The following is an 11,187-nucleotide window of genomic DNA, read 5'->3' as shown; positions in this document are numbered from 1 at the left end:
ACCTCCCCTCTGCCTGTAGAATAAATCATCCCCCCCATCATCCTGATTAGGTTGTCTGTAACAGACTCCCCCCAAGATGTCAGCCTTGTTGGCCTTACCACCAATTCTGACCCACAGGAACTCAACTTTGTTGTTACTGACCTCAAGTACTACAGGGCCAAGAGCCTCTCTGACATACAGAGCCACCCCTCCACCCCTCCTACCTTGCCTATCCCTTCTGAAGAGCTTGTAACCACCCATGGCAGCACTCCAGTCATGTGAGTCATCCCACCACGTTTCTGTGATGGTGACTATGTCATACCTTTCCTGCTGCACAGTGGCCTCCAGCTCCTCGTGTTTGTACCCCACACTGTGTGTGTTACTGTACATGCACTTCAGCTGGGCTGATGATTTAGCTCCTATCTCAGGCTGCCCACCCTGAGGCTCATCTCTAGAAAGCCTGGTGTCCAGCCCTTCCCCGTCAAATCTCGTTTAAAGCCCTCCTGATCAGCCCTGCCAACTTAGGGGCTAGAGTTGAAGAAAAAAATATTTAAAAAAAATAATCAGACAGCTCATCCATAAAAATAGCTGCAGGCTTTAAGTACTATTTTGAAAGACAACCTTTGACAGTTGTGATGAGATGCTGAAGTATTTCAGTGGATCCTAATACAAGTACACCCTAGCTTCTGAAGACTAGTGCTATCACAAACACTGGGTAAAGGAAACTGTTAAAATGTATGTTAAAATGTTACTCAGTACTATGAAAGAATAATCTCTCCTTCATAAAGAAAGAACAGGCTAGTCACTGATTGCAGAACAGTCCTTGAGGTGGCAAGTTTTATGTTCTTGCATTCTGTAGCAGGTTAAAGGGAAAGATGAATCAAAGCCATTTGCTGAGACAATTTACTAGCAGAAGTCCATTAGACGATGAGCCACTGGTGTAATCTTCTACAAAGTTTATCAGCTCCATTTTGGAATGGTTTTAGGGCATTGCAGACACAACCTGACTCCTATGCATCTGTAACAGAGGTTACAGACAGTCTGACATTTTTGTTTTGTAAAACTCTTACATATTAGCTGATGGCTTAATCTATCATACTTTGACATGATTAAGACTCCTGAATGGATCATGAGCTGATTTTCACTCAGAAGCCCTGATGTTCTCTGGGATCAGCAACTAGGCTGAAATGCTGCCTGAACTACCTCTACTATCCAGCTTATTTTCCTTCAGAATTAACCCCCGTTCATCAGAAGTGCTAGCCATCCATCAGTCTCAAAGTCAGTATGCACTGTCTCCAAGGCAAGAGTTCTCAATTAGAGGAGATTCCCAAGAACACATTAGATGTGCCTAGTACAACCTCATGACTATCATTATTAGGTCTGTCCTTTATAATTGTTTTTTCCTACTTTGTACTAATTTCTTGGCATATAGCTTAGTTTAGTTTCTATTTGGGTGGAAAAGAAAGGTAACACACATCTGAAGACTGGTACATGAGTATTGTACTTAGGGTATTTCTCTGTTTTTGTGAATTAAGGAAGTTCTTGTACTGATGGACAGTAAATAATACTGAGGGCAGTAAATAATACAATCAGTGATGGATGGTAGAAAAATTAAAACTTCTTGCAAAGACTATAGTGCCTTATGTTCATTCACTTCAGTGAGGCTGATACTGATTCTTTTGTGCGACAAGTGTTCTGCAACCATAAAAAAAAGCATCCCTTATACAAGCTGAAAAATAATCAAGATGCTGTAGGATCCTGCTTGCTTATTATTTATTGATATAATGAGCATCTCTGCTGTATATATGGTGAATTCAAGAACCACCTTAAATAAACTGGAGATGAGAAGAGGGTGTGAAAAAATAAATCCCCATCTTACTAATGGATAAGAGAAAAACCTCAGGGATCAGTTACTTATTTCCTCTTAAAAGTAGGCTCTTCTAAGGTACAAAAGTTCTTATTCTAATATAACCAGGTGAGAACCTGTTCAACTTAAACATTCAATGAAGCAAAATGACTCTGCTGCTAAAGCAAACAATCTTCAAAGAATTAAAGGGTAGTAAGTATAAGTCACTACCCATAATGTAAAGAGAAGCAAGACCTAAAAAATCCTACACTGCTGTCAACGAAGGCAAACAAGTGATGGTTGGGCATAAAGTGCCAAGGGCATAAAGCACAATTCTAACTGCATAAATACAGATGTATCTTATCTCATATACCCATGCACAAACACACCAAAAATGAGTTTCTATGATCAGCAATACTTTTGCATTTATTCTGATTGTTATTTTCGAAGTCAAGTATGTTATCAAAATATCTTTTCAAATCATGACAAAACGCTCAGTGAGCAGTCAAAGTAACTACATATAAAGATAAGTTAAAGGTTTAATAGAGGATTCAGTTACTGTAAAGGAGTGTGCTTGGACTGCCACTTCCCTACCTTTGTAGGTCACCTTTAGCCATTAATTTATGAATTAAATACTGTTTTGTAATATACCCTTCTCTTCATATATAAAACTGTGTCAATTAATGAAAAAAAATATTTTTACACCCCAAAAGCCAAACAGAAGTACTATGAAATCCAGTATCACACTGTTCCCCCTCCTGAAAAGCTCAAAGCTCTACAGTTAATAAAGATGCTTAGATAATAAAATGCGCAATTATATTTTAAAAATTGTATTAAACTCTCTCAATGTTCCAAACTGTTTACCTTTTAACTTCAACCCAAACAAAAGTACTCCCATCCTTTTTAATGGATTACAATACTCACCTCACATTTTACCTAGAGTTTTGTTTATTCAGAACTTGCTACCACGTACAAGTATCATGTGTTTTTAAAATCATGCATCATGTATCATGTGTTTTTAAAATCATGCATCATGTATTTTTAAAAAAAGCATGCATTTTAAAAAATAGTTGTGCATACCTATTGTATCAGCTTTACTGAATCTTCGTGTGACAACATTGTTCATATTTCCATTTTCACAAAGCTTTAATTCTGTTAGATACACTTCTACTTTGCAGTGCTTTACAAACATACCCTGTTCAACGACCTGAAAAACAGAATGGGATCAGGTATCAATCTGATTATGTTTTCATATATGCATGCTTCAAAATAATTTTGATAACCCTTCCAGAAACTGAAGTTCAGCAAATATAAGAGTAAATGCCAAAAATTAAAACTCTCCTGTAACCTTTTAGAAATACAGCAAATTAGAAATCTTTTCTCATGATGATGATTACCTTACCTGAGTATAATAACACCACAATGACTTTCAAAGTGTTAAGCACAGCAGAAATCACAAATGTGCATACTTAAAGCAAAGATAAGATACTTGATCAAAAGATAAAAACCACCAAAAGTTATTTATATTTCAAAATACATTAATTGTGCACTACCTCCTCAGGCCATGAAGAACTAGTTTTCACAGCTAAAGAACACTTAGAGAAAATAGAATGCACAGTGATAAAATCTGGATATCACATTTTAACATCTACAAATCTTCCACTTACATTCCCATAATGAATACATTCATTTGAGATTTTACATACTCATTACAGTTTATTACATGTTCATTTTTCTAACACCTCTTATATAATAGTTAAGTACACAGGATTATTTTTTTTTTAAATAAAATAAAATGTAGAAGTACATTCCCATAATGAATACATTCATTTAAAATTTTACATACTCATTACAGTTTCTTATATGTCCATTTTTCTAACACCTCTTACAAAATAGTTAAGTACAAGGGATTATTTTTTTTTAAAATAAAATAAAATGTAGAAAAAGATATTCAGGGTCACCTCATAAATGCTTTTCCCTTTGATCTTCCAAAGTGTAACTGGGGTACACTTAGTCATGTAGACTGTTCCAAAAATAACCATTGGCCTGATATGTGATACATCTGACAAATACAGTTAAAAAAAAGCCACCAGCTAATTGCTAGGAGAGATCTGCTATCTTCTGTACAAATATAACTTGTATGCATGTGCCATGGGAAAAAAATGGAGAAATTAGTGAATTATTTCATTGCTTGTCTTAGTTTTAATGACTGTCAACCGTGACATTTAAATACTAAAGCATCTTAATTTGGTCAGCTTAGTAGGGTTTTCAACTACTAGAGTAACAACAAAATAGTTGCAGCAAACAAAACTGTTCAGTATGGCTAAGAGATTTCTGAGAATAAAACCTGACACTGTAGTGACAGCATCACCACATTCTATGATAAAAAATCATAACATTATTTGATGTAGATCAAGTACAATCTTTTATCACTTTAAAATTTGGATCCACATTTCTAAAATAGTTGAAGTACCACAGGGGATGAATGAAATGTTAATAAAAAAAAAGTTAAGGCACACAGGAAAAAAGGATTATGAATGACAAAAGTATAAGAAAGAAAAATGTTGAACAGAATATGCTTCTCAGAGGATAACTGATGTTCATATTGGCAGAAAACAGTGAACCATGCCAGTTTACCTGGCCACTCATTATACTCCATGTATTTTTCCAGTCAGTTCCTTCCAAATAGAAGGGAAGTTACTCTTATTTCACTTCTCTCTCCTTCCATTTTCCCCCCAAGGTGAAAAAATTACATAACTTTTATGTTACCATGATCATGGAAGAGTGAATTGTTCAATTTGCTGAAATCCATCTTCAGGAAAAACAGTAACAAGTTGATAACATATATCTTTAAAGAAGGAGAGTTATTTTAAATGGATTTCAGCTCTTACAGAACTAGATAAAAAGACAGAGACAATCCAGGGATGTCTCTTTTCAAAAAAAAAAAGGACTATTTTATACAGAGACAATCCAGGGATGTCTCTTTTTTTTTTTAAAAAAAGGACTATTTTACTAAAGAAAATGTTAAAAAAATCCCCAACAAATTACTTCTATTGCTGACCAAATGAGCCTTGAAGACAAAAAATTTCTTCTACAGCCATATCTGGCAGTTGTGTGAAAAGAGTGGACTTAAAGTGAGCAGCCACTGTGCATGCAGTTAGAACATACATGTCACAGGAAGGAAAAAACAGCTGTATCACACCAACAGTCATAAAACTAAATTCTAATCCTAATATTCTTTCAACAGTTTTGCAGAAATTAAAATAAAGATCCATGTAACTGAAAGAATACACCTTAATGATCAATACAGTAATGCAAACATACCAAGATGCATTTAAAAATTTAAGCAAATTCAGTCCAGGGAGGAAGGAACTGAAACCACTAACCTGAAAATCTTAAGAAATAGTACAAACAAAAAAAGACTATGATCAATAAACTGGGAAAATGTACTAATACTGTAATAATAAGGGTGGAGCAAACAAAAAATTTAAAGATGTTAATTTTCAGGTGTCTCATATTGATGTAGGGCCACAATATCTACCATACCACGGACTCTTACTTGTGTTGAGGTAAGCTTCTTGCTTAAAGAAAAAACTACCTTAGCAAGCTGTTGAGCACAGAAGACTGTTTATCAGAAAAGAAACTACCAATTTCTCTGCCAATTACTCTGTGAGTGTTAACATTATTAGAGATAGGCTTTTCTCTAATACAGTCAATACAGTTTTTAGAGTTCTTACAATACTAGAGGGCTGACTTCCAGGAAAACAAAGTATTATATTCTTTGCACACCCATTTCTCAATATTAAAAACTTAAGTCTCTAAAATCTGAATAAAAATTAGATATCAATAAGCAGCTAAAGCAGGAGTTGTCTATATGGTTATCATAGGCCAGGACTTGTAATCCTCTAATAAATTAGTACAGCTCTCGTTTCAAGGGTTGCTTGTGGTAGTAACTGTATGCCCTTTTGGGTGCTTTCTTGAGGACAAACCTTCTGGCAAGTCCAACAAGCAAGTTCCACAGCATGGAACATGGAACTGTTGGAGAAAGTCCAGATGAGGCCACAAAGTTGATAAGAGGATTTGAGCACCTCCTCTATGAAGACAAACTGAGAAAGTTGGGGCTGTTCAGCCTGGAGAAGGTTATGTGGAAACCTCATAGCAGCCTTACAGTATCTGAAGGGGCTACAAGGGAGCTGGAGAGGGACTCTCTGTCAGCAACTGTAGTGACAGAACAAGGAGTAACAGGTACAAGTTGAAATAGGGGAAATTCAGATTAGATATTAGAACGAAATACTTTACTGTGAGGGTGGTGAAACACTGAAACAGATTGCCCAGAGAGGCTGTGGCTGCCCCAACCCTGGCAGTGTTCACAGCCAGGCTGGATAAAGCCTTGAGCAACCTGCTCTGGTGGGAGGTGTACCTGGCCATGGCAGAAGGGGTTGGGATTAGATGATCTTTAAGATCCATTCCAACCCCTTAACATTCTACAATACTATGATTTCTGTGCAACTCCTGTATATTTGCAGGAGTATATCTGAATCATATACATCCCAGCAGGTAATCCATGAGTACCTTGCGTGCTATTGGCTCTTGACCTTCCATCAGTGTGTACCAGCTAACTAGCCTATTCCAGCCTTCAGTTGGCAAAAGGATGTAGTCCAACTCATCAATGAGATGTTCCTTGAGAGACTGGGAATCACCATCTGTAAGAGAAAGATATTTTTACTTGAATACTGTAATTCTGTACTGGAGTTTTTAATGCAACATTTTTCATAGAATCAGCAAACAAAATACTTTCTGAGTCATGGTTATGCTACGAGTATTATGGTGATCAAACAGAAAGTCCTCTGAAACAATTTAGGGAAGCTACCCAGTTCAAGCATAGCACACCTATAGACAGTATTCCTAAACTCAGAAAAACCAGTGACAATTTCATAACCTCATGTGATCATACGCACCTAACTTGTCATCACACACCATCCAAACCTTCTGAAAAAACAATTCGTTTCTCTCACCCACTTCACACACATTCCCATATCATCACAGATACTTCCACAACTGAAATTGCAGGAATGAGTATTTACTGTAGATCCAAGACAAGGTTTGAAGTCATTCACCTGATGTCAGACTAGGAAAGATCAGTACAACCCTCCTACTGTGCTCTGGAAACACAAATTCTTCACAGACAGTGAGATGCAGCAGTTGAAAGCAGCACAACCTGGGAACCTCTTTACATTAAGCAGCATGCTTTTAGCTTTGGTTCAGTCTTTAGTACAGTAGCAAGATAGCAGTGACCTTATATGTGTGAGAGGCGATTCCAGCGCAGCATGCGCTTTGGTTCAGTCTTTAGTACAGTAGTAAGATAGCAGTGACCTTACATGTGCGAGAGGCGATTCCACGTGTGAGGCACTGTGAGCCTCAGACAATTAGGGCAGTGACTTTCCATACTGAAGTACCCAACTATGTCAGCAAACATCCCATTAAAACTGGGAGCACAGTGTGGGAAGAAATCCACAAGCACATCTTCAGATGCTTTGGTTCAGTCTTTAGTACAGTAGTAAGATAGCAGTGACCTTACATGTGCGAGAGGCGATTCCACGTGTGAGGCACTGTGAGCCTCAGACAATTAGGGCAGTGACTTTCCATACTGAAGTACCCAACTATGTCAGCAAACATCCCATTAAAACTGGGAGCACAGTGTGGGAAGAAATCCACAAGCACATCTTCAGATCCATTTATGTCTTTAAAAGATTCATATGTATTTCTGCAGTGATCTGATATAGTGAGAAGGTATGCTTTGGATTCCACTCTGTCCTTCTAAAACCCCCAAACATTTCTTCTAGTATAATTTTTTTCAGAACCATCAAACAACTACCCTGATCATACGCAACACTGTTCTCTATGATGAACAATCAGCTACTCTAAATAACTACTTCCTTGTGCCTGTTTTGACTGTGCTTCTCCTCTTTTGAAGATGGCACATGTGCATTCCAACTCATTCAACAACTTATCTTGCACATGTTGAGATTAACTGAAATCTCTACTTGTTACTTTTCATCGCTTTCACTTCATCCAAAAGTTCTGGAAACAAGGGAGAAGCATTTAAATATTATAAGCACAACATACTGCCTCAGTTTCCTGCAATTAGTTTTTCTTGAATTTAATTATAGCTTTCCTTATCACTGCATTACACTGCAGAATATCTGAGAAAGCATACCCATTTTAGATTATTTTATTCTTTAAATCAGATGCACATTTTCAGATTTAACACTTGAGAGCAGTATGAGAGCAATTATGTGCCAAAGACAGGATTCAGGTTCAATTTATGCTACACAGAAAACCTTGAGGATTGCTGCTTTGCACTGGGTGAAGGAGCACTAATGACCTTAAATTTTAAACTTACTTTCACACAGGAACAGCAGATGTTGTACAGTAATTGGATGCATAGCATCACTGTCAATGCATAGCCATAGTTTAGAACCATGAATGAGCAAAAAGTGCAGTTTGTAAATCCCAGTGCTGTTTATTTTGACAGGGGCATTGGCAGTGTCAGACCAACAGAATAGAGTTTTTCAGGAGCATTAAAAAAACTGGCTAGCACAATGTCATATTTGGACAGCTAACCCTAATGTAGGCTTCTTACCCAGTAACTTTAAACCTAATCCAAACATGTATGTAGATTAAGTTACAAAAAATACAAATCAACTAACATAGCGCTTTGCACAAAGAGAACTCACCTTTTCTTTAAAGGGGAGACACAGAACAGGGAACAAGCTGATGCTAGCTCACTGAGAATAAAAAGATGTTGTTACATCTAATTTCAGCTGGTAAGTATCACCTGCCTCACTGCAAGATTTACTGCAAGAATGTACAAAAAGGTCTAGATCCTCACATTTCAGAAAACAAAACACAACACTCACCTGGAGCAAAAAGCCCTTAAAGTTTGTGGATGGAAGTGAACATAAAGCTGCAATACAGCACATTCTACAAAGGCACTGATACTAGTCACTGTCAAACATACACACACACTCACACTGACAACTAGTGCAACATAACCCATGAAAGAGGCAACCATCTTTAACATTTAACTTGTAAAATGCTGAGATATAAATTACAGATGAGAAGTTTTGAATGAACAAAGCCAGACTTCATCAAAAAACCCATGAATCTGTATTACTATCTGCCAAGAAATTATGCAGTATTATTACATAACCTGTAACTGCAAGGAAGAAAACCAATTACCTGCTGGATTTTGTATCCACTAAATTTTGCAGATTAAATATTAACAGCTCTAATGGTATTTCAATACTGGGCATTAAATGTAGAAATTCAGCTGAAGATTAAAACATGGGAAAGCATTCTGGACCTGTGTCCACAAATCTGGCTACAGCTGAGCCAAAGTCAGCCAGACCTGAGTAATTTTAACAGTGACAGCATTTAACAATGCTTAGAAGACCATAAAAAAGTAGAAATTATTCATCATTTCATAGCATTTTGTCACTGAACTGCATAATACTACTTTTTCAATACTTCTTCAGTTGTTCCAGAATCAAAGCTTTGGACTCATTTACAAAAAGAAATACTAGAATTCAACTTAAAAAATTTATTTTAAATCAGCCAATTTGGTTAGACTACCAAAAAAAAAAAAATCTCAGTGAACTCAAGCTAGCTATTTGTCAACTTGGCTAAATATTAATTCCCAAGATAACCCAAAATCTCATTACAAACCAGGAATTTGTACATTATTAAATATTCTGTTACCATTGTAAGGAAGTTCCAGTAATTTTATTTATAAAATTGTGTTTTATGAGGGAAATCTATTCCAGTTCCCTTGTCATGGTCTGAAAACAAATATTTTTACCTTCATATATGCTGAGTTTCACTTAATACTATCAACTACAAAAGATGAACAATCTGTGAAAATTTGCACTTAATGTTAGTATCAGCTTACTATACAACCAGAAACAGTTACCTTTGAGAAGTCCAGAATTATCAATAGGACCAGGGTACACATTCTGATCTCCCATCTGGTATTTGTCCCAGCTGTCAAAACCAACATATTTTTTCCACTGTTTGAACCAGCGACTATCCACTAGATACCTTAAATGGAAGAAGACAAATGTGTTAATTATTGGCATGCTACTACTCCCTACATCACCAATTAATTCATGACAATGCACCGGTATTCATCAGCCTTGCAAAAGAGAGAAAGGTTTTCTGTCTGTTCTGCTAATTATTATCAGCATCTCTGAACAGCAAGGATTTCACCAGAGGGCAGTTAAAGATGCCACTAATCACAGCATGCAAGCACAGCTTTGCAAGACTGCCAATACAACATACCAGAGGATGAAAAATGGCAAGTTCAAAAAACACTTCCCTGTTTAGTACGAACGATCATCACCTTTAACTTCTGTTCTCGATTTGCAAATTCAGGAGATTCAAGTTAAATCTTTTTACTTAGCCCTTTAAGAAAATGAGAGATAACCTATAGCAACATGTTTCCTGTTTGAGTTCTATTTATAACATCCATATATAAATGGAAAAACTTCAGAACTCTGATGTCCTGTCAAGAACCAGAGTGTGTTTTCTTCCTCTGAGTCCACATCAACACATACAGTAAATGCTCTGCTTTAGAGGCAGGACTAGATGTTCCTCCTACAAGTAATTATCAACTTCACACTTCCATATAATGTGATTATACCTCTAAACTCAGCTCCACAATATTTCTATCCACATTAAACTGCTGCCAGTCTGGCTTTTACAAAGTCCAGTGATACCTACATTTTGTATCTTTTTGTGATGCCCATATTACGATTATTTTAAAGACACTATCTTCATTATTTCTCCTTCCTAAAGGTATTCATCTCCTTCTGCCCTGCCTGTCCCAAACCTTTTGCTACTACCTTAGGATGAAACGCTAGGTCAAACTAAAAATCATAGATAATCCTTCAGTATTTCTGAAGGATTGCTTAAGTAGGGTTAGAAAACTGCTGATTAGGTTTAAAACACATTAGTAGGGCTTAAATTTGTGCTTCTTAATTATATAACTACAGTAAGAATTAACAAACCTACGATACTCAAGTCTTGCCTTATTTCTTCTACTCAAATGCAGTTTTACTATCTTACACACACACATCAAGCCTGGGGTCAGCCTCCAGAAAGAATCTAGCAAACCTTTGGTAAAGAAGAAATTACTTATCACTCAGTAAGCAGGAGGCTTTGTAGTCAATTTGTCAGTTTCCCTTCTCCATAAATCCCAGTTTTTCAGGTTTTACAGAATGTACTCTCTAGTGTGTGAATCTATAGGTAAAAGTCCTTTGGAAAAAAGCATTAGAAAGCTATACATGAGATCACCACAGGCT

At 36.6% G+C, this 11,187-nt stretch overlaps 1 protein-coding gene across 1 annotated transcript in view; it reads right to left on the bottom strand.

Moving 5' to 3' along the window:
- The window catches only part of USP15 (ubiquitin specific peptidase 15), a gene marked incomplete at its 5' end in the record, with an annotated part of 39,480 nt that extends 29,555 nt beyond the window's left edge, over positions 1–9,925 (bottom strand). The window contains 3 exons of the mRNA XM_009078954.1: positions 2,906–3,032; positions 6,398–6,528; positions 9,798–9,925. Of these exons, the coding sequence (XP_009077202.1) occupies positions 2,906–3,032; positions 6,398–6,528; positions 9,798–9,925 (386 nt within the window). The remainder of the gene's footprint in view (positions 1–2,905; positions 3,033–6,397; positions 6,529–9,797) is intronic.
- Between the last annotated feature and the right edge of the window lie 1,262 nt (positions 9,926–11,187).

This window comes from Acanthisitta chloris, unplaced genomic scaffold (assembly GCF_000695815.1).
Source record: "Acanthisitta chloris isolate BGI_N310 unplaced genomic scaffold, ASM69581v1 scaffold20307, whole genome shotgun sequence".
Classification (NCBI taxonomy): domain Eukaryota; kingdom Metazoa; phylum Chordata; class Aves; order Passeriformes; family Acanthisittidae; genus Acanthisitta; species Acanthisitta chloris.
The sequence above is the reverse complement of the archived record's forward strand: the minus strand, read 5'-3'. Positions and strand labels throughout refer to the sequence as shown.